Here is a 26,965-nt window from a genome sequence, read left to right on the forward strand (position 1 = left end):
CAGTGACAAGCGGGGGCCAGTGCTGGGCTCCGTCAGGAGCTCCCCCAGCACACACGCTCACGGTGGCTTTTTCATGCATCGTTGACTCCATATAAACTGATTGACACCTTTGGGGGTCATCTTTCCACTGACTCCTAATTTCTCTGACTCTTGGAAAAAAAAGGTTTCTGTACACCCAGTATTCTATAGTTAAAGCTGAAAATTCAACTCATCATATTTACACAATAAAAAAAATCCATTCTGCCTTGTTTTTAATTGCAAATCCTACTCAAGGGACTAGTTCTGCTCAGGGGGCGGCCCTGTGCCTTCTCCTAGAGAAGCAAGTGCAGTCAATTATGGTAATGAAATGTCAATAAATATAAAAGTTTAATACAGCCTGCTCTGGCTGAGTGGCAGATGAGACTTGCCTCCCAGACAAATTTGCTGCTGCTGCAGATATTAGATGCACCTAAAACGCGGTGGTGGCCTGAGAGCTCTCCATGAGCAGGACGGGGCACGGGGACCACCAGGCCTCCCCGCCAGGCTGTGCCTGAGCCCCAGAGCCCAAGCATCACTGACAGCCACCCCGACGTCTTCACTTGTTAGTATAAACGGACTGTCCGCGTCTCCAGGAGTAAGCTCGGTACCTCGCAGTACCTTGTGTGCTTTACGAAGAAGGAAATGCGCCGTTTCTGTTCTGTTTCCCCAACCAAGACACCCTCCTTCTTATGAAAGAATCATGGCTGTCTTTAGAGAGTAATGTGTCCATGATCCTATGAAAACTGGTAGTAGGTGCAGCTGTTTAGGAAGCCGCACACTAAAGGATAATCTAAACGTGATTCTTTCATCATCCACGAGCTGCGATCGTGAACGATGGTGACTTTAAAATATAGTCCCAATAAAATAACAAGGGAAGCACATCTCTGCCTTCATTTTCCTCACGTACTAGTTAATACCATCGTGCGCACACAAAACGTGCCGGATTCATTTTTTATGACAGTCTATTTTTCTTTGAACTAATCCCGGAGAGTTAAAATTTTTAATCTTATGTGCGAATATAATTTTACAATAGAAAAAAGAGTAGATGTGTAAATATCTAAAATGTCTTCCAAGCTACCGAAACGACTAGATTTATCAGAATGACTGTGACACATCTGATAGTCCTAGACTGTCTTCAAGCTCTGTCCCGGGGAAAGTCCCCTCTGTCATAAAGCAGTACTGGCTCTGCTTTGACGCGGAAGCCTGCGGTCCCCAGTGCAGGGTGTGTGTCCAAGGCTGACAGTAACACGCACTCTGTGTTGCAGGTGGATTACACCATCATTGCATCGCAAGCTGGGACCACTCTGAACAATCTCATGAGCCACGCGCAGGACTTGGTGGCAAAGCTCCGTTCCCTACAGTTTGATCAACGAGACTTTGTGTGTCTGAAATTCTTGGTGCTCTTTAGTTTAGGTAAGAAATGCTTTTCTGCTACTACACAACCCAGTGTTACAAAATGATGCCGGGCGTGGGGTGTCTTGAAGTCAATACAGGTTTCTGTTCTGCCAGGGTAACGCCCTTCTTTTCACATCGTGCCCTCTTCAAACATGAATCTGTGTATTTTCGTGTATGTCTATGTCTGCATGATTCATCACCCATCCGTGGATAGACTGGGGTGGAAAGGAGTCATGCGACTGGAGTCCTGAACTTTCTTCCTTAATGGACATAATGAGTAGGCCGAGACCCACGCAGGTGAAGCCGTGACCAAAGGTTTAGCTCAGGGAAGACGGATAGGACTGAGTTTTAGCCTCGCTGCTGCCGTCGGTTGTCTCTATGTGTCTTTTGTTTCAGCTGCTACCTACGGCTGTTGTTATTCTTGGACAATATGGATAGTAATTAAGAACCTGTTTCTCAAATCTCTATCAAGATTAACTAGAAAGTGTTTATAACCATGAGGCACATCTAAAAGATGATGGTTGTCAAGGGGAAAGGATGCTTCTTTAGGAAAGCTTTGGAGAAGAAAGATAACTAAGCAAGACAGATTAGCTAAATCAAGGTTCTCAGTGAGTCAGTTGAGAAAAATCACCACTGCTTGGAATAAAAAAAGGATTAAGGAGATGGATTTTTATTGACTTCAAAGGAACAGATTTTTCTGCCTGTCCCATACTTGATTTCTGTATTTTGTTGGCTTAGTAAAGCCAACTTAAATAAACTTTTTGCCAAGTCCATTTATTACTTATTGGCAGACAGCTGAGGGACGCAACTCCCCTTGAATGAAGAAAATGCAGAAATGAGATTTACCAACATATGTTTTTTCTTTAGTCCTCTGTTATAAGATAGTTGTGAATTCATAGCCTAAGAAATAAAGCACTAAAACAAACTGCAAAGTAAAACAGATGTGTCTACTCTCCAGATTTGGGACTTTGCTTCTAAAATTCTTCTTGACATCATTGCACAACTGTTGCTAATAAAGGGGTAGTTTGAAGTAATAGAACCAGAGTTAATTTTTCACAATGTAGTCAACATTTAAAATAAAAAGAACATTTTCATATTTCGGAAAATGTGATAAATATAGCGAAAAGAAATGTTACTGAAAATTTAAAAAGACAACAGAATTTCATAGATGTAGTGTTCAAAGCTTTATGATGCCAGGATGGGGTCCTGTGTGGTTTCCGTATTAACCACAAGAAACAGGAAAGTTCTATCCAAGTAAATCTCCATCTTTTACCCAAGAACAGTCTTTTTAGAAAATCAAGAGGAAGATAGTGTGGGTCTGTTTGCTGTAATCTCACAAATTATTCTGGTTTATGGCAAGAGCTTAGTCTTTCCGACCGGTACATTTGATCAGCAATTAAATAAAAAATGTGGTGATATAGAGGTAGGAAATCCTACGGCCTCTTAGTGATAAAACACTGAAAGAGGGTCATCTCACTTCAATGGTATTTTAAATTAGCTGAGTCACTGTATTACATTGAAAGAGGTAGAGATTGACCATGAGCCATGTTTCATTTTCATCGCTTTAATCTGTCCTTCATCATTTTTCAAAATTATTCTGTTCTCCGTCAGTACTGAAGGGTGGCAGGGGTGGGGGGAGCAGGGGTCTGAAGGACTTTCACCCTTTGCACCTCACAGATTATCTTCCTGACCACGGGGCTGGGTATTCACAACCTCAACCACACGCTCCCTTGTTTAAGGAAGGTCGGCTATGTCAGGAGCTGAGGCACAATGACTAACTGGCCTGAGTGTCCCTGAAACGATGCCTACTTGTTGTTTAAAGAAGAAAGGAAAGCATGGCTTTCAGATCTGAGGTAAACAGACTTTGGGCCAGGAGTTTATTTTTAAAGAAGCAGGAAATAAGTAACTGGCAGTAAAGTTCATGTAGTTTCCAATTTACGAATGGAAAACTTTTTCCCCATAGAAACCATAAATAATCAAGGCTTTACGGGGGCGATTCTGTTCAAGTATATGGGTGATTAACCTTAGGTACCCAATATATGGGTGATTAATTTTGTGCGAGTATATGGGTGATTCACGCCCAAATGCCTGCTCTCCCTGTGATGGTAATGAAATCATCCCAGGACCACCCTGAAAGCCAAGCCCAAGTCCAAAGCCAGTCAGTACCTGCCGTCCCAAACCTGCATGAGCCTTGCAGCCCCCCAAGTCTAAAACCTCATATGTTGGGACCCCAGCCCTGCCTTGAGCTCCTTGATCCTGGGGGAAATTTTTATTATTATTATTATTATTATTATTATTATTATTATTATTATGTTGTTGTTGTTGTTATTATTTTGCCTAACTATGAAATAACAGATTTGAGCCCATTGATAACTTGGCAGGAGAGGAGATATTCCAAGTTGGCCAGTTAAAACTGATGACTCGAGAGAGGCCAAACTAAAACGTTTATTTCCTGGTTTGTCCTCCCACTTCCTTCTAAAAAGGAAGCCAAGTGACCGATGAAAGGAAATGTGCTGTCTGTCACCATACTCTTCAGAAGTAAGTGTCCTAGGGGACAGGTGTGGAGGAGGCCCACGCTCCTCAGTGACAGCGTGATGGTGTGAGTTCCACAGGCAGGTGCACTCCGCCGCTGCCCCTCCGGGAGACGCGTGCAGGGCTGCGGAAGTCACCGGGCCTCCCATTGCGGCCTCCCAATAGTGCCAGTCCACCTTCAAGCCCATCACGGACATTGCCGAGGCTCCAGGGCTCAGAGCAGCAAGGGACTGGCCGATGACAGCTCAGACGTGACTCTGGCCCTTGTGTTTGTTTAGCCTGGAGACTCAGTGGCTGGATGCTGCTGGACTCTTGTTACGTCCCAGGTGGCGAGAGAGTACGTGAGGCACATCGCGTCCTAGTTGCCCTCGGAATGGCCTCCATTTGTTCTGCTATTCTCTTCTCTGGCCAGCCAGTATTTCTGAAGATACTTCTTTATGTTTAGCCGAGTTAAGGAGATGGTTCTTCTCTTTGATGAGATTTCCCCAGCCTAAAAAGGAGCTAACGTTTGCCTCGAGTCTCTCCGGTTAGGCTAAGTCTGCGCCGTGGGTAACAATGCTGCCAGGCCCTGCCAGTGTGTCTGTGCAGGAGGCCTGTTCTAGCTGAATCTCAGCTGGGGTTGGAAACTGGCCCTTCCTTTTCTCTGTAGCCCAGGCTTCGAGCACATTGGTACACAGTGGGGACTTAGCAACTGCTTCTGATAAAACAGACGCAAGCCCTTCACCGGAGCAGTTTGTGCGTGTCATAGGAGGCAGTTTAGCATAAATGGCACCTCTCGAGTGCAGCTTAGTTTTCTGAGAACACTCTGACAGATGCCTATGCAAAGCCATCTCGGCCCTGGCACCATTCTGCACTTTTCCGGTGTGTGGGCAGAGACTTTCGTGTATAAGCTCTCGGGCAAAGCGAACTTGCAGAAAGATTAGAAAGACTGTGGATGGCTAAAAGCAGGTGATAAATGCACGTCTACTCCAAGAGCACAGGTTTTCAGCCCACATTAAGCGACAGCAGCTGAGGCAACGTCTTGGTGCTGACAGAGCCTATTTACAGTAAAACGGACACTCAGGTCTCTATTCATCATATTGCCGCACAGTGAATTCCAAATTTTGAACATGGCGTCGATTACCCCAGGTAAGATCCTCCCCCTAGAAGCAGACACCCAGGGAGCTTGGGTGTGCTTATCTCAGGGATGTCTCAACTGGGAAACGCGGTGCCCATTAGATGCCCTCATCAAACTGCCATCTGAGCCCCCTCTGTGGAGAAGCCCTGAACATGCCAGGGCGTCACCCAAGGGCAAAGCTGATGGGAGGGTTGTTTGCTTCATCCCAGGGTTGGTTCAGGCCCTCGGCGGTGCCAGACCCCACATGCCTACCTAAAAGGAGTCAACCACCTCATCTTAAATGTAAACGATGTGCCAAGCAACTGCTGGAACGTCCTAGAATGAAACAGTGTCGGTGCGACTGGACTTACAAGTTGGAAAGGATTTGGAAAATGGATGGGTCCTTTGTCCTGCAGGTCCTTATAACCGTACTTTGGAAAAAGAGAACGAGGAATTCCTACGGCAGAGCATGACTTTCCCCTCTTGCCCACTGTGGCGTTCAGCTCACAGAGCCTCACACTGACCGGGGGGCTCCGGGTGTCCCCACATTCTCAGGAGCAACTCTGCTCCTTCCAAACTACCCGAGGTCATGTAGGTTTCTCAGATATGTTTATTGCATTTGTGAATGAAAGAACGCTGTTAGGTTAAAAAAAAAAAAAAAAGTAATGGGAACTGGGAAAATTAGTGGAAAAAAAAATACGGGCACAAAAATTGAAGAAAGGGAGGCTAGTACGTAGATCCTGTGGATAAACAGCAGAGCATTTGACATTTTCACTTTAGACGGTAAGGATGTGTATCAAGGCTTCACGTGGTGACGGGGATTCTTAGAAGGACAAAGAGACTAAACAGAACCCTCTTTGTGAACAAGATAATAGGTAGAATTAAGTACTGACGACAAGTATCTAGGTTCTGTTTGAATTTGTGACACTCAGAGTGTCATGTGCCAAAATGAGCGCTACGAGCAAGTAGCGGAAGTGCTTTTCTTCCAGGAGGTTAATAATAAACTACCTTCAGGTGAGTAAATCCCTTAGCCTGTCTCTCACAGGGAAGGGCCCCAAGAGATGGCCTCCCTCCCATTTCATAGATGAAGAAACGAAACTAGGCAAGTCATCCAACCTCTTCTCAGAGGCTGGTCTAGAACTAACAACCCCAACAGAGGTCCATGTTTTCTCTCCTGTTCCGGGACAACTGACCTCATCAGTCAGTACTTTTAGATACTACATACATACATACATACTACATACATACATGCATACATCCTAAGGCACCACCTGTGTGGACCCAGTGAGGTGGGAAATTAGGACGACCATCTCAGGACCCAGCCTCCCTTGGGTAGAAATGAGGAACCACTTGACATGAATTTCCAATCTTTAGCAAATATACTGAGTAACTGTAAAGCATCTTCCTTCCCTTGGCTACTCAGCCTCAGTTGTGTTAGTCTGTCCGTGGTTATGGCTGTGTGAACTCTGGGTTGCGGGGCTTCCGAGAGCTCGTAGAAAGCATTTGCCTCATACTCTTGGAACCTTTGAGTTTATCGCTCCCTCGTAGGTCTGGCGTTGGCATTGGGCCACTCGCTGAGCTGCAGGGACGCTCAGTGATCATCCGCTTTCCTGACTCGCATGTCTGTTGTATCATCTATGTGAACTGGTGATGTGACAAGGAGAAAGTCAACACAAGCAACTCAATGGTCGTTCTCTTCCTCTTTGGTGCTCATCGGCCTTGAGAACCCTAACGTGGAAAAAGAGGAGCCCCAGTGTGTATAGGAGGACGAAGCTCGTGGGGGGCAGGGGGCAAATCAGCCAACGCGACCCCCAGGCAGACCCGTGCCCCTCGCTGGAGTCCCACCGGGACTGCTCGTGCCACGTGAGGCTGAGGTTGTTGATGGTGAATAAAACCGCGCCGTTTCCTAGCTGGTAGCGTGGGGAGGGTGGCCCTGGGGGTAACGCGAATTTATTTTCCGTGAGTAGTTTTCCAATCAGCTTATGCTGGCAGCTTTTCCTTATAGCGCTTTTGCCCAGTGCGTCCTCTGCTTTGGCATTTCCATAGAGATCGGTGCCTCGTTTTCCCTCCACCTACATCGCCAGTGTCGTCCTGCCCCCGGCGCACTGTCAGCTCCCTGCAGTGACTGAACGTCGGCAGCCGGGCTTCGCGACCTGAGTGGCAGCCCAAGCACTCACTGGGGGCCTCACCAGGTTTTCTAAACGCACAGGTCTCATGGCTGTGGATGTGGGCACAGAATTGGACAGCAACTGGAGACCTCACGTCTCGTTTAATAAGGGACGACGAGGCCACGGGGGAATAGTAAGCCTTTGGTCCGTAAGCGTGCCACTCACACATATACTCACACACTCACACACTCATGCACACACGAACTCGCACACACTCGCACTCACACACACACTCACACACATACTCACACACACTCACACTGACTGGCTCACAAAGTTTAGTGGTGGAGAGCGTCCACCCCACACCTTTCACCCAGTGTGCTGGGTAAAGCGTTCCTCATGTGGTCACATGAGACATCCCTGGGTTCCCACGACAGCGCCCTCTCCGTTTTTACGCTCTTGCACATGATACATTCTAATTCGGAAGAACCCTCGCTGGACACTGGAGTGACCATGCCATCGTCACAGCAGTGACTCACAGGTGTGCAGCCGACAGTCATGCTGGAAAAGAGCACTTCCTTCCGCGTGTATCATCTGGTGACATTCAGGAAGCTCCGATCAGCACTCGGCAGATGTCACCGCTCAATATTTACACCAGAGAGCTGGCAGGAGCGAGTGACGGCACAGAGAGTTGATGACTGTCTGAATTAAATGCGGGGTAATAGGTGTTGTGTGGATTTTTCTTCTTTCAGTGAGCAGAGCAGTTTAGCGAGAACAGATATAATTCACTCAGGAGTTCGAGGTTGGGACTTAATCAATATGTGTTGACAGCCACGGAGAAGTGATTCTCGTCTGTTACCTGCGGGCACAGGCACAGAATGGCCCAGACAGCCTTCACTTGGGCATATTTCTGAAGAGCTCACGCCTAAAAGTATTTATGATTTTTGAGGTGTTAATACTAAGGCTGCCATCGGGCCAACTGCGGCTCTTCCGTGAGATGCCTTCTCAGAGATGGGTGGCCTGGCACACTGGGAGGAACCAACAGGCAAAACAAGAGAGCACAGCCCTGCGCTGGACGCTCCTCGGCTTTAAGCAGCGCCCGCCGCCATGTGAACAAGCAGCCTCTTAGTCCCCACGCAGAAGACGCTGGTTGGTTGGTTGGCATGGACTCTCAGGGCCTGCACACCAGCTCACTCTGGACGACCAGGGCCGGTTCTAGAAAGCAGCCTCCCCCGGCCTCCCAGCTGGGCCACGCCTTAGCCCCCCCTCCTGGCTCACTGCTAAGACCCAGGCACCCCAATCTCACCTTCTGGCTGCTTGCGGAAGAAGGTTCACTTCCAGACAGAGCAACTCAAGCCAGGCGCCCAGAACACACACGGGCATCAGAGGCCCTTCCTCGCTTTGAAACAGTCAGTTCCACGAACTCTACCAACAGCTGCCGTGTGCGAAGCCGCCGTGCAGGCATGTGTGAACTGGCAACGGACAGTCTTGCCCGAGACAAGGAAAGGCCTCAGTACAGTCAGAACCACACGATGCGCCCTGGGGACCCTGATCCCCAAAGGGCACCGTGCACCCAGCCAGGAGTCCGAAACGCCACCCGCCTTCACACACCCACATGACGTGCTGGTACCGCTTGGCTTCCCACTGAGCCAACAAGCATCGCACACGTGTGAGCCTCATCAGACCTGTGGTGTCATGCACACGCCTTTCCCACCCTTCACCTTACACAGTTTGGCTGCAATCAGAGGCATGAAGAGCTGGGAAATGGCAGGGGTCACATGCGGGAGCCCTGGCAGGGGCCCTGCCCCGAGTGCCCAGATTTCTGACACTTTGCCCTCAGCCCTAAAGAGACACCAAACCCTAGAATTCCTGCAGAAAAGAACCCGCGACATTGCCAAGTGCCACCACCTCTCGTTTCTGGATAAGGACGTGGTGACTCAAAGAGATTAGGTGACTTGTCCACGGCCACGCAGAGCAAGGCTTGAGCTGAAATACTGGGACTGACACAGGAAAGCAGCACGAGCAAGGACACCCACCATCAGTGACACTCTGCTGCTGCCTGGCTCTCGGAGTTAGACCTGGATGTTTCCTGGCCACGAGGCGGGTCAGCAGTGCCCCAACCGAACGGCTTCGCCGCCGAGTCTCGCGTGAGCGTAGCCCCCGCTCACCGGACCCCACTCACTGGCCGCCACTTACCAAACCCCACTCACCAACCGCCATTCATCGAACCCCCACTCACCGGCCCCCCCGCTCACCGGCCCCCAACTCCAACGCCAGCCCCCTTCTCAGTCTGCAGTCTCACTCCCAGACGTGCTACTGCTTCCTTAGGGCATCAGAGAGAACGGCTGGCCCGCCTTCCACAGGACCGCACAGCAGAGCCTAGCAGACAAGCATCGTTAGCCATTCCTGTCACCCCCCTTCCCTGAGATCAGTCACACCGACGCCCAAGAACGTGGTGGGACGGAGAGCTGCTCGCTCCAGATTTCTCTACCCGACTGCTGCTTACTGGGTGAAAAGACTAATTGTAAACCATCAGGCACTGCACAGATGCCTGTCGGTTATGATGATGACAGCCTATTCTGAGGCGGCCGGTCAGGAATCTGGAGGAAAGCTGATTCTTCTAGATCCTTCTCGACAGTTACCCTCGTCATGGTAAGCCGTGCCCCTTCACCAGCATCCCCTCCAGGCTGCCAAGTGTGAGTTCCTCCAGGGCTGCTTCGATTTACCGATTTGGGGAACGGGGGTGCAGGTTTTGTGTGCGAAGTCAGAAGTGCCGCTGAGGTTATAGGGTTTGTATCAGCGGACCTGCTGATTCTAGGCAGGTTTCCCTTCCGCTGGGAAGGAGCTTCTGGGGCCCACATTCCTGCCCTCTTAGGAGTCTTTGCTGTGAACAGAATCTGGCAATTTGGCAGACATTCTTAGGCTGGCGTCTTCAGAGTCTCCCTTTTCCTCGTATGACCAGTTTCAAACTCAAAGGACTGGACTGCGTCGAGTGGGAGGATAGGGGCTTCAAAGATGAATTTGTGCATATTTCTAAGTATCTTAAGAATACCTAAATAAACGTTTCATCGTAAAATCTTTAATGTATTCCTGGTACTCGTAGTCAGGATAGCGTTTCAGGAATTAGCAATTTCTTTTAAAATTAAAAACCAAGTCATTGTTCCTGCTGGTTCCACAAAATTGGAGGGCAAGTTGGAGAGCCACATGTGCTGGCGCCCGTCCAGGACAACTCATAGCAAAAGCATCGGGCCCGTGGATATTGTAACAGTATCCTTTCTAATTATAACTTCAAGGAACTTCCTTTCCCAGAGACGTAGCTGCAGAAGCTTGTTCTGATCTTACAGAAGAATAAGGCCTTCGGGATTGAAAAACATCTTACTTGACCCTTTTCCCTCCAGATTTCTATTTTGATTCTTGTAGCTCTGGAATCCTGAAGAAATCCAGAGGCTGGGTCATCATTTTCACTGACACATAGTATTTCGTTATTTAATGTGCCCCATGATTCATGCATTCGTTCTCCAGTTGATGGGTATTTATTACAAACAGGGCTAAGGGAACGTTTTTTCTATGTCTTCCGTGCATATATTGCTGGGCCATCCTTCTCAATTCTAGAAATTGCCATATTGTTCTCCACGTAGCTGTACCACACTGCAGTCCCGGCCACGGTGACTGAGAATTCCCATTCTCCTTACCACCAGCACCATAACTGAATTTCTATATTTATTAGATTTCCATTTGCATTCAGATGATGTGTGAGACTAGGAATCTTTTTACGTTTCTCTGAAGTACCTGTTCACGTCCTTTGCCCACTGGCACCTGGGCCTTTCTTTATTGATCTGAAGGTCCCTCTTGAGATCAGATTGGTTTGGCTTTTCCTTTCACTTTATTTATGTGTCTTTCCTTTCCCAGACGCAGCCATATTCATCCATATTTCCCTCTACGGCGTTTGCTTCCTTGTAGCTTTTTAAAGAACTCCTTCCCTACCTTTGAAGTCATAAAATTCATTCTTCTTTAGCTTTTTCCCAAATATATTACAACCTGTCTTCTCATATTTAGATCTTTTAATACACCCCGAATGCACACTTGTGCGTGCTGTGTGAGGCAGACAGCTAGCTTTTATCCTGCCGTACTTTATTTTCCTTACAGGTGGTCAGTCCTAGCCTTAAGGGTCGAATAGCTTGTCTTTCCCACTATTTGTCATGCTGCCCTTCTCACATGTTGTAGATCTGCCTATTGTGGGTCTCTTTCTGGACTTCCTGTTGTGTTCCCTTGGAATCTCTGGTCATCACACTGCTAATTCCACGGGTTTTAAGTATTCTTATAATAAAACCTTGATATCTGGTCGAGCAGTCCCTCTACTTTTTCTTTCAAAATAGTCGTAACTGTCCTTATGTTTTTGCTTTTCCGTGTCAGTTATTTTAGGACTGGCTTGCTGTAATTCCCCCAAGAACCTGGCCGAGGTTTTGAATAGAATGACTTTGCATTTAGAGATTATTTTGGGGAGAATGGTGATCTTTACAGAACTGAGCCCTTCCCATCCGTGAACATAGTTTATCTTTCCTCTAGTCAGGTGAACTTCGGGGTCTTTCAGTAATGCCTTGCGATTTTCTCCTCAGGGTACATCACTCATTATTGATTTAGTCTAGCTTCTTTAGAGTTGGTTGTTATTGTGAATGTAAACGTTTTCCCTTATATTTTCTAACTGGTTAATGTACGTGTAACTGAGTTTTTCATATTGAACATGTATTTAACAAACTTATTAAATTCCCTCATTTGAAATGGCTTTTTTTTTTTTTTGTATTTTGTCTTCCATATAGGCGATCATAGTCTGCAGATAAATGCAGACTTATCTCTTGCCTTTCTGATTTCCTTTTCTTGTCTTATTTTATTGACTAGACAATGTTGAGTTGAAGCCATGGAAAACAAGCACTCTTGTCTTACTCATCTTCAATGGGAAAACTTATGAAGTCTCACAATTTACTATGAAAAGCTTTGCCTATTTATTAGCTTTCTTAAAAAAAAAAGAAAGAAAAGAAAAAAAGCTGTAGGTCTTGGGGATCCTTATTTTTTCTTTGCCTTATATTTCAGTAAATCTTACTCTCGTCTTTATCATTTTGTTCTTATTCTAGTGACTTCAGTTGGACATTCAGTTCACCTATTTTCAGCCATACATCTCAGTTATTTTTCATGGAAACATTGGTGTTAGAAAGTTGCAGCTTGGCACTGCCATAGTGACATCTGCAGAAGATTTGATGTGGGGGACTTTGTGTGACAGCCGGCCTGCTGCAGGGTTCTGCACACCACCCCACAGAAGTGCAGGGGCCCCACTCACACCACAGTGTGTATCCGAGTGTCCACCCTAAGAGTGGGAAACATCACGGACAACTATATCCGTTCTAAATATTTCGTGATCTCTACGGTGATCTGGTTTTCAATCCATGATTTATTTAACAGTGGGTTTTACATTTTTCAAAATAAATGGGTGTCTTGACTATCTTTCCATTTTTGGATTCTAAATTGATGGCATTACCATGTTTCCCTGAAAATAAGTCCTAGCCGGACAATCAGCTCTAATGCATCTTTTGGAGCAAAAATTAATATAAGACCTGGTCTTATTTTACTCTAATACAGTAAATTATATAAGTAATATAGTAAATTTATGTAAGCCCAGGTCATATATTAAATTTTGCTCCAAAAGCCACATTAGAGCTGATTATCTGGCTAGGTCTTCTTTTCCGGGAAGCACAGTATGAGGTTACACGTATTGATTCTTTGAAATACATTAGGACTTCCTTTGTGATGTGCTATTTACTTAAATTTTGTAAATGTGTCATGTGTTAAGTGCCCAGTTTTATTTGTTAATATTATTATTGACAATTTTGTTATATTTTCTTGGTGGTTTGTTTCTTATATCACTATAGTGCCCCTCTTTTTTCCCGTTTAGTGCTTTTATCTTAGAATATGCTTTGTCTGATATTAAGAGAGTTTTATCAGCTTTAATAATATCTCTGATTATTACCTTTAATAATAACCAACTGTTCAGTGGATTCAGTGGAGTTTCTTGCGTCTCTGGGATGTAGCTGGGTTTCCTGTGAGCAACATGACTAGTCTGTGGCTGGACTTTGGTTTGTTTTGATCCCGTCTATAACCTCTTTAACTTTTAATTTTGAGAACACTATAGATTTACAGGAAGTTACAAGAAAGGTCATATAGGGAGGGGGGGTCCCACACACTATCATCCAGTGTCCCCAAGGCCAGCATCTTGTACCACTACGGTTAATATAGAAACCAGGAAAATGACGTTGGCCCACACCACACAGCTCATTCAGTTTAATAATCTCACTAGTTTTACACGTACTCATCTCCGTGTGTGGGTCCTGAAATTGTCACTTGTGTAGATTTGCACAAGCACCAACACAGTCGTGATATAGAACTCTCCATCACCACAGCCACAGTTACATTCATGTAACTCTGGCCACTCCTGACTCTTCCCCCTCTTCATCCACTAACCCCTGCTCTCCGTCTCTGTAACTTTGCTATTTCAGGAATGTTAATATAAATACAATTAGACAGTTTGTAACCTTTAGGGACTGACTATTTTCACTCAATAAAATTCCCTTGCGATCCATCCCTGAGTTGGCTGCTTTTTACAGCTGCATAGTATTCCACGGTGTAGATGTACTACAGGTTGTTTAACTATTCATCTGCTGAAGGACATTTGAGTTCTCTCAGTTTAGGGCTATTACAATCAAGCTGCTATGAATATCATGTACTGGGCTTTGTGCAGACATGTTTCCATTTCTCTGGGATAAATGCCCAAGAACACACTTGTTTCACCCATGCAACAAAAGCATATTTATAATCTATATTCTAAGAGGTGAGGTTTGATCTGTTTACTGGTAAACCATCCCAGGCTTTGTACATTTTAAAATGTTTTAAATTTTCCTTCATCTTGAATGATACTTTAGTTGGATATAAAACTTTAGGTTGGCAAGTTCATCTCTCAACACTTGAGAAGGCTCTCAGAAGTCTACTACCTTTCCTCCCTGATAACTTTTAAGGTTTTCTCTTCATTGCTGATGTCATACTTTCAAGACAAGGTGTCTAAGTATAGATTTATACAGGAAGTGCACATTCAATCAGAGGATACTGGAAAATTCTCAGCATTCTCTTTTCATATATTAATTCTATGTCACCCCTTCTGCTAACCCCTACTAGACATGTTAGAGTCTCTCAATCTATCATCTAGGCCTCTCTTTTTTACACCTTTGCTCCTCTTCTTACTGTGCTGCATTGTGCTAGTGACATCTTCTAATTCCCTCGTCAACTATATCTAGTCTAGCATGTATCCCATCAATTAAAAGTTTCATCTGAATAACTATTTTTTTGTTTTAAATATTTCTAATAGGTTGTTTTTCATATATACCTATTAGTGTTTAATGTTTGCCTACTTTGTTTCTTTTTTACTTTTTTTTAATGAACAGCATCCCTTTATTTATCTCTTGAACACTCTAAGCAAATGAATTTTGGAGTTTTCATCCAATTCCTCCACATACAATTTCTTCTGCAGTGAACTGATGTGTGAATTTTGTTGGCTTTTTCTTAGCAATATACATCTTCGAGATTTTTCACATTATGATTAGTAGACATTTTGAGTGAGATTTTTTTGTGTGTGGTGATCATTGTTCCTGCCTCTCTTTCCTTCCATCCAGCTCTACAAGATCCTACGTTCAGAGCCAGGTCTGATAACGACATGTAGGCCTCTGCATTGTGGTGACTTTGGTGATAGCTCAGCTCCACTGACAGACAGTGGAAGACCAAGTCTAGGGACACGTTTTTGCCTTACTTCCTTTTCTAGTTCCAAAGCTTACCAAAATAGCACCCGTAACTTGAGTTGTAAATTTGGAACAGTTTCTTTTCTTTTGTTTTTCTTGGTGGCCTCCTTTTATAAAAGGAGTGGGGGCCCAGCCTGTGCCATGCCTTGACTCCATACAGGGCCTAACTCTGAATGCCTGATCCCATCACCGTGCAGAAGCTGAACCCCACTACTGTTCACCATTTCGGCCAAGGCCCCTTCTCTACATTTCTGTTCTGTTTCCAACAGAGATCGTGATACTGGTTTTGAGCCTAGCTATGTCGTTTGCTCTCACTTTATATATTTCTGTTGTTGATATGTCTGAAACAGAAAGGGTGCAGCAAAATGTGAACTCACTGAGACATCTAGACTGAAGTCCAATGGATCTTTTCTCTTTCCAAAGATCATAACATCCTTCAATCCCCAGTACTGACACTCACCACACACACACACACACACACGCACTCATGGATCATTTAGGGCCTATCCACATCTTGTCTCTTTGAAGACACCTGCTTGCCTCCCCTATGGCATTTTCATACTTCCATGTAGCAATTGCCATATTGAAACCAAGTGCCATGGTTTGTACCACTTGTTTGAAGTCTACACACCAAAGCTTGGCACATAGTAGGTGTTCAAGCAGCACAGGATGGATGGATGGATGGATGGAACATTCATTGATTAGAAGGCATGTCAAGTGATTTGCAGAAACACTGTCTACACACTCTGGTCTTTATGCTATCCCAATTCTTTCAATCCCCAGAATAGCATATAAAAGGGAACCAAAATTAAATGGAAAACTAAACCTAACCTGATTTTGTCACCCTTGGTAGACACTTAGTTTAGGAAATAGGAAATTGTGCTATTCATACAAGGAGTTAATGGGTAGACCAGTTGATCCATCACTAGCTTGGTTTTCTAGCCTCCTGGTGCAAAGATGAAACCAATCGTGGACACCAGTAAGTATCATTTATATTTAATGCCTCTGTTTATAGCAGTAAAACCCTGGATGATTATCAGCACCACTTAAAAATATGGCCCCTTGTTAAATAATTAATACATTTGATGGGGGCAAGCTTCAAACAATGCTCAAAGCTCGAGTAATGAATGGACTGATTACAAGATGCTTGTAAAATGGCTTAAACGTTAAAAGTACAGCATAGGCGTAATTGTTTTAGAGTTCGCCCTGTGCATATAAATATAGTTACATATTCAGGGAAGGTGGTGGAAGGTGTGCATGTGTGTGTGTGTGTGTGTGTGTGTGTGTGTGTGTGAGACAGAGAGAGAGAATAAGATATCATACCAACATAGCGGTCTTAGTTATTGATGTAAGAATATTTAAAAGGCTCCATAAAAGCAGAATGCAGGCATTTCTGAGGCCCCAAACATTTTTCGAGCATGTCTCTAATCACATAAGAGCATCACCCGTGAGTCACGGGACCCTGGGTACCTTTTTAGAAGGCAGAAACTGCTAGAATGTGAGTCCTTTCAGCCTAGTTACCTTCTCTGACCCGAGGCTAAAATTCTCCTACAAAAGAAAGGTAGGGGATCGCACTGCCCCTGTCCCACAAGAGCTGTCTGCTTTTCATTCCCGGCCCTTGGGAGGTAAGAATTAATGGTAGCTTTTTTTCCCCCTGTTGTTTGCTATTCTCAGAAGTGATCTGCGCTCTAAGCTTTCTTAGAGTCGATGACATTTCAGGAGGCAAGACGGGAAACGGTGCTCTGACTGCAAGCCCCCTCCCTAACGGTCCCTCACGGCCCTCCCCGGAGGGAAAAAGAGCCTTCTGTCCAAGATGACACACGGGCTCGTGTGCGCTAGCACCGTTCTGGGCAGTCAGTCTGTTAGGACATAGCAGGCGATTATAGGACAGTCTTTTTAAGGAAAGCCATGGGATTCTAGTTAGCAGGAACCATCTATCAATTCCTAAGATTGTGCCGTGATGTACTGTCAGCATCATGTATTCTCTGATTTTCTGCCGCCCGTGAAACATTGTGCTTTCCTTTTCTATTGATGTATCAACTATAATAGTTACAAGCAGCTACAGGAAAATCAATAGCGAGCTTTCTTTACTGTGTACATCAAGTAGAGCCCCACACTGCCGCACTCGCCTGGTAGACACTCCCATGGAAGGGGCACCACACGTGACTGGTTTTCCCCAGACGAAACGAAAAACTGTAGAATCCAACGAATCAACTGTAGGGAATGTTAAAAAAACAAAAAACATGACTTTATTCAAAACAGAAGAGGGGTGAGCCTGGGAAACCCACTCAAAGGGAATGGACAGGGAACAGTCATTTTTCCAAAGGAAAGCAGCGTGGCCCACGTGGACTTCAAGACGTGAGTCCCATGTGTTCTGTTTTGCACTCGTCTTCCTGAGGCCATCGGGCCAGTGGGCGTGAGCACCAGGTTAATGTGGACGAGCCTGACTCTAAGCAGAAAGTCCCTACCCCGGAGCCAATGGGGCAGCAGTGCTGCGCTCAGCACCCCACCTCGCAGGGGGGCTCTGAAAACCACGTGACTGTGGCTCCACTGCAAAGGCTTACTCTTAGGATTCAGGACCTAGACATAACACAGGCACACAGTCTAACATAACACTCTCTCGAAGCACATGTTGGAAAAAGAAAGGCAGGGGATCGCAAAGCAACAAATACCTTCATGTGCCTCGGGGAGCACATTAGCTACCAGCGAGTGCATGGGAATCAAGATGCTGAGAACCGAAACGTGTGCACTAGCCCTGGACCCTCAAAGCCGGGGACTCCTCCAGCTCTTCAGCTCAACTGGGGCCCCTTAGAGATTTCCTCAGCAGATCCTGTAAGTCCTGAGTCGGAGCCACATGAAGTCATAAATCCTGCTGAAATCCCAATCTCAAAACATACGTACAGTGACGAGCATTCACACACATGTGCGTGGGCATGCGTACACACACGTGCATACACACACGTGCACACACACACGCGTGCACACACACTCACACTTTCTGACATAAAGGTTTTCCAAAGTTCACTATTAGGACCCAAGTCCAGACCCCAGTTATAAAAATTATCTTTAGAGGTGCTACATTTAGTGAGACGGTAGAAACTTATGCCTTGTTCATTTTTGCATTCGTGTAAGAGTCTTAAAGAATGACCAAAATATTTTTGGAACCATCACAGCAATGACGCACAAACACACACACCTCCCCAGACACTGTTGAAAAATCTTGAGGAGTCCAACTGAGCAAGTGGTTTCATTTCTTCCAGTGGGTGTGTTTGGGGAGGAATATTTCAATGATGAACTTTTCAAATATTCGATTTTCTTTCACATTTTCACCCACTTCTGTGTTGTTGTTTTTTTCCCTCCCCATATTTCTATGCAACCAGGAATTGCGTGAGAATTTAAATTTCCCTTTGACATTCTGACGACAGAAGGAACTGTCGTTCAGCCCTGGGCACTACTGAAGGGTTCGATGTCCCAGCAGGCTTGCCCTCCAGGCTGTGGGAAGGTCAGCTCACCGTGCCACATGCATCTCAGGCCACTGTGAAATCCCAATGTCCCGCTCGCCTCTCCACTGCCCCAAAGACCGACCCTCCTGCCCCTGGTAACCAGTGGGCAGTGCCGCCTTTTTACTTGCCAAGACCCCCTACAATGAGAACTAAAACTAATTCACGGAACGCCAATCTCTCATGACAATCTTACTTTCGCGTCTTTCCTCTGCTACTTTCCTGGTTGGTGTTTTGCGTACTGTTTACACGCAGTATTTCCTTATTGTTTTAACCGACTTCAGATGTGGTTGTGCTAAGTGGATGTGGAGCTGAGGATCATGGGATATCACTGGGATGGCTTTCAACCAGGCGCGGCTCCAGAATCTCTGAACTAAGCCCACACTTCCCTCTCTGTCACACTCCTGCTCTTTTTAGTTCTGTCATCTGGCAGGAAAAGCGCATTCTGTCTACATACTTTGTCCCGCAGAGTGAGAAAGAGATCTCTGCGTGACCAACTGAATCCTTAAGACCAAACACACTGGTGCTTCCTTCCCGAGCTGCCAGGGAGAATGTCCACTGTGTAGATGTCAGTGACCTGATGGCAGGAAACCCGGGAGCAGGACATTCGGCACAGGATGGCTTTCCAAGCTGGCCCTTCTGAGCCCTGCACGGTCACTTTAATGGGGAAACCCACAGTGACAGCAAATTCCCCATTGAGTCACCAGGCGTCCCGCCTGACAGGCCGCTGCTCAGACATCTGCACGTGTGGTCGGTGTTTAACATGTTTTAAAAATGTGAATAGTGAGAGAATGCATTTGAAGCAGAAATTGAGAATGAGGTAATCACGCATGAGCAGATAAACAGGAGGGGGGAAGGCGGGGAGAGGGAGGAGAGAGAGAAAATCAAATATGCACCAGTCATTTCATTCCCTAATCATATCAGATGTGAATTTTCTTTCTAATTAAAAAAAGTAAAGGAAGTTCATATGTGAAAAGAAAAAGAAAACACTGAAATTGCACTGGCATAAATATTATTCTGTGATCCACTACAGTTACTGCAGTATTTATGCAAACTGTTTAAGAAAACATGACTTTAGGTATTCTTATGTTTCACAGCACGCTTTTCACTGGTCCGCGTGGCTCCAGCAGGGTCTGCCATCCATGGCGCTGCCCCTGCACACACGTGTGTCCCCTTCACGTCTGACCCAGCTGTCCTGAGCTGTGTGTGTGAGCAGATGAGTACTTGGGGCGTGTTCTAGGACTAGCCGCACAGGTGGAGTGATTGCCTAGCTGCTGGCTGTGCTCACACCTGACACGTTCGGGGAAGGGACGGGTGTGCACTCAGGCAGAGGCCACGCACCCTCTCTAGCTACCTCCAGCCTGGCCACACGCAAAGCCTTGTTGTGGTTCGGCTCACAGCGGTAACCACAAAGCCTCATGACTCACCACAGAGCCACGAGGACACCGAGGACCAGTGCCATCCCTTCCCCACCCCCGGCGGGCCCACAGCTGCGCACCACTGGGAAGCAGAAACCCGATCATTAACGACCACGGTACAGCCATTCCAACAGGACCTTTAGGAAAGGGGCTTGGGGGAGGCAGTGGGCAGGGGCGGAGGTGCCTGGCTGGCACGCCCACTCTCCTGGGGTCTCCTGAGGGGCCACAAGCTCTTTCCAAAGTTTCAAAAGATGTTGCATTTCACGGACCCATGGATGCTTCTCCACACCCAGCCTCTCAGGGCCGCTTTGCAGGCCGGGCTGCAGGCGTCTCTGTGTTCACAGCCTGGCCCAGGAGTCAGCAGAGCTTCCGGAGGGAAGTGCTCTTGTCAGCTTTCTCCCTCATCTCCACCCCCAGTGAAACCTCAGGCCCCCCGGCAACAAGATGCAGGATGTGACTAAAGCCACAGAGACCAGACTTCAGAGCAAACGTGGATTGCAATGCCGCCAACCAGCACAGAAGTGGGAAGAGTGAGGACGATGCTACCATCATCCACCTCATGGGCTTCTCAAGCATTAAATGAGGCGGTGCGAGCATGGCAGACACTTAAGACATGTCCTTTGCTGGTATTTTGATCAGCTGATAGGTCATCGATAATAAATAAAAACGCTCCAAAGTTGACAAACTGAAAATGTTTCGTCGGCTGTGGCAAGACCATATATATTTGCAAACCTGAAACCGACATCCTTTCCACTGAGACTGTTTTAATCAGAGAAGTGAGAACTTCTCTGGGTCAGATAGCGGGTGGGTGACAAGGAATTTGGTTGCTTTGAAAAAGTGTCAGGAAAAATAAACAGTGTCTCTGTTCACCTCACACAATCTAGGATTTATGAATTTTAAAGGAAACATTTCTATACCCAAATGACATTCGCAGAGTTAAAAACAAGGCTCAAATTACATAGTTTTCATTTATTAGTAATTATACAGTAGACTGAGAGAAAGACAGCCAAGCATCTGAAGAATCCGTTTTGAAGGCGTGTTTAATGCTTCGCAGAAGTGTTTATTTTACAACCGGGGGAATGGAAGCCCCTTTTCCTACTCAGCCAAAGAGCAACCACAGCACAGTTTGCTCTGGGAAGCAGCCACTCTGACGTCACCACTGACTGGTCACTGCCAGGTTGACGGCCGATTTGCAGTTTATGATCTAATTTCACGAAGTTGAAACTTAAAAAGTTACCTCTGACTTTCTCTGTTACGGGAAACTTACGGACAACACGGAATCCACAGATAAGCCAAGAAATCAAATTTTAAACTGTTCCCTACGTCCTTTCCGTTCCGAGCTGAGAGCTATTCTGAAGTGCCTACGGCCACATGGAAAACTAGGAGTGGTGCAGGTATGACCTTGAACTTGGTGTGGGTATATTCACTGAGCCACCAGGAGGCTCGAATGAAGAGTCTTATGTCCTGGACACCGAAGTTTGGAAGTGCCCAAGAGATGGCAGGAGGCGGGGTGCCCCGCCCCCACCACCAGCTGCAGGAATAGCCATGGACCTGGGTGCTCTCTCGGGAAGCACAGTGAAGGGTCTGAGCAGCTCAGAGTATTATTAACGTGATCCCTAATGTCTTACCAGAGCCGCTCTCTGTCTAAGCGGCTGACCCCCGGGGGTCAGGAGACCCCACAGCTGAGCTGGCCTTGGGACATGGGGTGGGGAGAGGGTGGGCACGTTTCCTGTTCTCACTACTGGAAGACGCAATAACTAATGGTACCTAACAAGCCACACACTCACTGTCCTGCTGTTACAACGCATTTAAAAGACAAGGGAACTGAGACCTCAAGGAGTTTCCTCACTCTAAGGTCCCCTGGGCAGTGCAGGGTTCACAGACTTAAAATCACTTGTTTTCATTTTTCCCAGCTGTGGATATGCAAGAATCAATAACTCCCCTAAATAGTCAAGAGTTGGCAACAACGCAGCTGCATAAACATTTTCCGACGTGTAAATTAACGCTGCCTGGCTGTGAAAAGGCCTGGTGAGCACACATTCGTAGTTCCCTTCCTGGGCAGGGCTTAGAACGGAGCATAGCATTTTATAAAACAAATATGATCCGATATAAGACATTTCAGTATCACTATGATCACGGTCTTAGCAAAATCTATGAGTACACGACAAAAATTAAAGGGCAGCTTCTTTGCAAAATGTTGCAGGCTCTTTTAGACTAATCTTTCCTGTTATTTCCGCTGCCACGTGGTTAAAAAAATACAAAACGAATTGGTAATATAGATTTTCTGTCTTTCACATACAAATACATATCCCTGAGCAATCTGATGAATTATTAATTTGTTATGTCCAAAAAAATTGGTAAGTATTTGGCTTTAATGATCTCGTTAGGTAATCAGTTCCCCTCTCCCCTTAGTTCTTCACCCCAAAGACCCCTCTTTTCTTTTCCCAGTCCAAACGATTCAGAATAAGTCTTGGTCAGCTGAATGATTTTTTTTCCCTTTATTTCAACCTCTGATCTTACTGAGCAGAATTTTAATAAGCTAAGGGAAATGATATAATAATAAGTAACAAGTATATCTAGGTCTTAAAGAGTAGTTTTATTCTAACTCTACAAACTCTAAAAAAAGGAAAAACCTTGGATATATAGAACAGACACATATAAGTAACAGTTCTCCTATGAGTATCAAGTTGCAAGAATTTTACTGATTGTGATGTTACTTTTTAGTACAAGTGGAAACAGAACAGACAAACTACAATAAACCTCACTAATTCAAAACAATTCAACAGGGAAACAGAAAGCTGAATTTACGTTACTTACATGTAATTTTAGTGATCTCACCCCATGCTTTCTCTTAAGCAATACACTTAACATAATGCTTCACATTTAAAGGGGTTCATCGCGCCCGATGCAACATTAAATTACCGAGTTTTCCTCCCTGTTCTTTCATTAATTCATTGTGTGTGTGTCTCAGAAAGGACCTGCCAGAAGCGTTGGGTGAAGTTATGTAAAATAGAGGAAAGGGCTTTGATAAAAGCTCAAAGATCTAAGCAAACATTTTCTCCTCAGAAATTGCAGCGGAAATAACAGGAAAGATTAGTCTAAAAGAGCCTGCAACATTTTGCAAAGAAGCTGCCCTTTAATTTTTGTCATGTACTCATAGATTTTGCTAAGACCGTGATCATAGTGAAATACCTTATTTAAAGTGTTTAATGTTTACAATTGGATTTTTAAATACATGACATTGACAATACTTTTAATGCCCTGAATTTCTGCTTCTGCTGCTGGTTTTAGATAGTTAGATACTCATGAGTTAAGACACTCAGTAGGAAACAGAAAGGCATTCTTTAAACTTCCTATCAAAAATAAAACCCTAATACAGTGTCTGAGTTGGCGCAGAGTTCAAGTTGCTGAGTCGTAGTTAATGAACCAACAACAAATCGTGTAGAACTTTGTGGATTTTCCTGGATTCTGTATTTCTTGCTGGTTGTAGGCAAAAATTTCTTACTGTTTTTCCCATTCTTGTGTTGACTTGACCATCTTGTTTCATTCTTTTAAAATGACCAACACTTATTCTTTCCAGGGACAAGTACGTCATGTTCATATCTTGGTTTCAGACCTGTTGGAAACGCCTAACCATACCTGTCCTGGGGCGATATTGCAGCAAAGATGGGCCCCGGTCCCGTGACCCAGGGAACCGGGGTGGGGACCACATAGCACAGGGAAGCGCACATCTGTGTCTGACCATTTCATGGCCTTGGTGCCCAAGGACTAAGATCAACCAAAGATGTCACCAGGTTTCCTGCCCAATCAACTCTGGGCATTGAGGTTTGCAGGATACCAGTTGTATAAAATGAACGGATGATTTTGTAGATTGTTGAGTGCCTTTCTTTCAGCAATTTCTGCTGAAAAGAGTGTTCTAATGCTAATCTTTAGTTTCGGGTAAGCGTCTCTTCCCCATGGCACTCTCCTCCCTGCTCTGGGTCCTTCTCTGGCCTGGTCACCCTCCAAGACCTACAGGAGAGGAAACCCCTGGCTCTAAGCAGCCTTTTGTGGGGAACAAAGCCGGACAGGAAGCTGCCCAGGGCCCTGCAACCGCCCTGTGGCCCGGGGACTCAACAGGAGTACTTTAAAAGAGGGATTTCTTTCAAACGCTGAATTATGAAGGAGTATTGATTGGATGGGTAGAAATACCCAGAAGAGCACATCTTTTGTCTTCTAGACGAACGTTATAATGTGGAGAAATGTTTCAAGTCAACCATTTATTTCAGCTAGAGGAGCTTGTCGGCTAAACGCACATTTATATCCCCAGGTTACCTTTTCTCTCGGTAGCAAAGTTGCAGAGCCCTAGCAAGTAACGTGTGCTGTGTTGGGCTCGCAGCCACACGCATACAAAATAATATTTTAATTGGCTAAGCTAACATTTGATCCAGATTTATAAAAGTTTGAAATCAAATAATTAAATGCAAATACAGCCTTCATCCCAAAGACGATAAGAATGCCTTTAAGCTAATATTTTTAACAAGAACTCTTCCACAGCATTCTCTTGTAAATTTCATCATACCTGAGGCGGTTTCCCCTTTCGATTAGCTGGAAAGCTGAATTTATCCCGAGGCAAAGCAGACATCTAGCGTGGGCTAAACCCAACAACTGGAGCTTAAATTTGGCTTAATATATCCCCACTTGGATCTGCCTGTTTAATTCTCTTTCATATGATAACGTTGGTTTATTCAGTCCCAACTTGCCACCTGAACACCCTGAACCTTGTGTCTTATTCTAAGAGAATAAGAAAACTTTGCAAAAACCACAAAAGTTCTCGAATGGAGATCAAATGGCTCAAAATCTGCATTAGGGTGTACTGCGAGAAAGGGGGGACAGCTGTCCTGTGAGGGAGGCTGCTTTGCATGTGGACGCTTCACATTCTGAGGGGACAGATGGTCTTTATAATAAGATAAGGACCGGCATCCCCTCGGTGCGCACTTGACACGCAACCCTTAGGGTGACGTCTGTTGACACCCACTTTACTTGAAATTTAGGGGAAAACCAGGAAGTGGCTTCATCCTGGGCCCCTTTAAATTCTGTTACCTGGCTCAAAATAATCAATCAAGTCCCAGCCAGAGAACTCACTTTTGCCTTTGATTCTCCTGTGTTTTTATGTGGTTTTTACTGTCATCTGGTATGTAGAGTTTGATAAAACATATCACATTTCAATTCATGATCTTCAAACCCCTTTAGTAAAGCCTCAATCCCCAGTTTTATCCCTAAGAATGCTGGGAAACAGACGCAAATTAATACAGAAACGGGAATGTCCTTTGTCAGCTGATGTGGACCCTGACACAGCACAGCCCCCCAACAGGTTTCCCTCAGCACAGTCTCGCCGCCACTTCATGCATCAAACAAACCATCTTTCTCCTGCTCCTAACCATTGAACTCAAGTTCCTCACTTTTGAATCAAACTAGACTTTTCTAGAGATTAATTCTGGGAGACGTGTTCTGTTGTAGGTGACACTGGTTCTGAATTTAACAAGGTGAGGGACTTTAAGGTGTTTAAGTGTCTCACAGATCGGGCTCTTGGCACGCGGAAGGCGCTCACTAGATTCTTAGAGAATGAATTTGCTTATCGGTTCCATTCATGGGTGGAACCCAAATCAGCAAGTTCCGTAGCACATACACTGGTGTCTTTTATGTGTGTGGCGCGTACTTGTGCTGTGTGGGAAATAAACAGAAGACAGGTTCCCTGCCTTCAGAGAGAACGCAGTTTGTGCGGCCATGGAGGGGGCACAGACGGGTGACTGGAGGATCAAGAAAAGCTTAGCAAGGAAATACGATTGGAAATATTGGGAGGATCTTCCAGACGCAAGGGGGAGACTGATGTATGCGTGAGGTGAAAATATGTTCTTTCATTCAACAAGCGGGGAGCGGGTCCCCCTTTGTCCAGGCACGTGCTGGGCCAGGGAAGGAGGCCAGGCGACCGTTCACAGGGCTGTCACAGTGGACAGTCAGGTCACACCCAGTGCCTGTCCTGCGTGATGACAGGTAGGGTGCTGCAGACTCAGCAGAGACGGGCTGGGGGGCTTCCTGGAGGCAGTGCCGTCCGATGCCAGAGGATACTAATCGGTGTCGGAAACGCAGAAGGAGCAGGCTCAGGAAACTGGAGGGTGGGGTGTTAGGCGCTGTTAGTTGGGGATGCCCACGAGCCGTCCAGGTCGAGCTGTGCAATCAGCAGTGTCCACAGCAGCTGAGACAGCCCCCGCCTGGGTCCCTGAGTGAGCTGCGGGAGGAGGGGGGCCGGGTGCGGCCAGGTACAACGTCCTACATGGAGAGAAGTCCAAAGACTTCAAGAAACGCAGGCAGGCGGGCACTGCAGGCGAAGCCCCCAGCCACAAAAATCCCCTTTGAATCTGTTCCTCAAGAAAGCACAATACATAATGGAGCTTTCCGCACGCTGTTACGAAACAATTCTACATGAAACAAAATAACGTCTTCATGAATCTGATATGGAAGAAGGACAGCCAAGGGGAAAAGAAAAGGAGAAAAGCGTGTGGTTTGGGGCAAAGCAGTGTTTCTTCAGAGACGTGTTCCTTCTTTCCTCACGTATTTACTGAGGACCCTCTCGGAGCAGAGCGCGGGCCTGGGGGCAGGGGACAAGCTGCAGACAGGCGACGTCCTGCCTTCACGCTGTCACTCTTGGGGGCTGGCAGGAGGTTTTCTAAATCACACAAATAAATGTGTCCTGTAAGGTCGGTCAAACAAACAGCAGGAACGTATAGTTTGGGGACACAAGAGAAGAGGAAAGAAAGTGGACAGCAGTCAGTCTGGGGCCTTGGGAATCAGTTCCTGGGCCGCACACGCCGGCAGCCTGCGGGGATGGGCGGTGACAGGGTCCCGCACTCCCAGCTCATCTTTCCTAGTGTTTAAAATCTCTCCCAGACGTGACACTTCCCACCTTAGCCGTGGTGAGCTCCACAGGACAGCGAGGTTACCATCCAGGCTGCTGCCCAGTGTCGGCCCGGGAGGGCCAGCTAAGGGCAGTTACTGCTGCGCGCTCAGCCTCCAGGGCGCTTCT

At 46.0% G+C, this 26,965-nt stretch overlaps 1 protein-coding gene across 6 annotated transcripts in view; it reads left to right on the forward strand.

Annotated features, from left to right (window-relative positions):
* The window catches only part of NR5A2 (nuclear receptor subfamily 5 group A member 2), a 105,124-nt gene that overhangs the window by 68,049 nt on the left and 10,110 nt on the right, over window positions 1-26,965 (forward strand). For 5 of the 6 annotated variants that reach the window (XM_019750931.3, XM_019750929.3, XM_019750930.3 and 2 more), the window contains exon 6: window positions 1,284-1,431. In XM_019750931.3, the coding sequence (XP_019606490.2) occupies window positions 1,284-1,431 (148 nt within the window). Of the gene's footprint in view, window positions 1-1,283; window positions 1,432-12,278; window positions 12,685-26,965 lie in introns of those variants that run through there. The other variant, XM_074317087.2, reaches the window with a different exon arrangement.

The sequence above is a fragment of the Rhinolophus sinicus genome, chromosome 6 (genome assembly GCF_057876585.1).
Source record: "Rhinolophus sinicus isolate RSI-liver-muscle chromosome 6, RSI-T2T, whole genome shotgun sequence".
Taxonomy (NCBI): domain Eukaryota; kingdom Metazoa; phylum Chordata; class Mammalia; order Chiroptera; family Rhinolophidae; genus Rhinolophus; species Rhinolophus sinicus.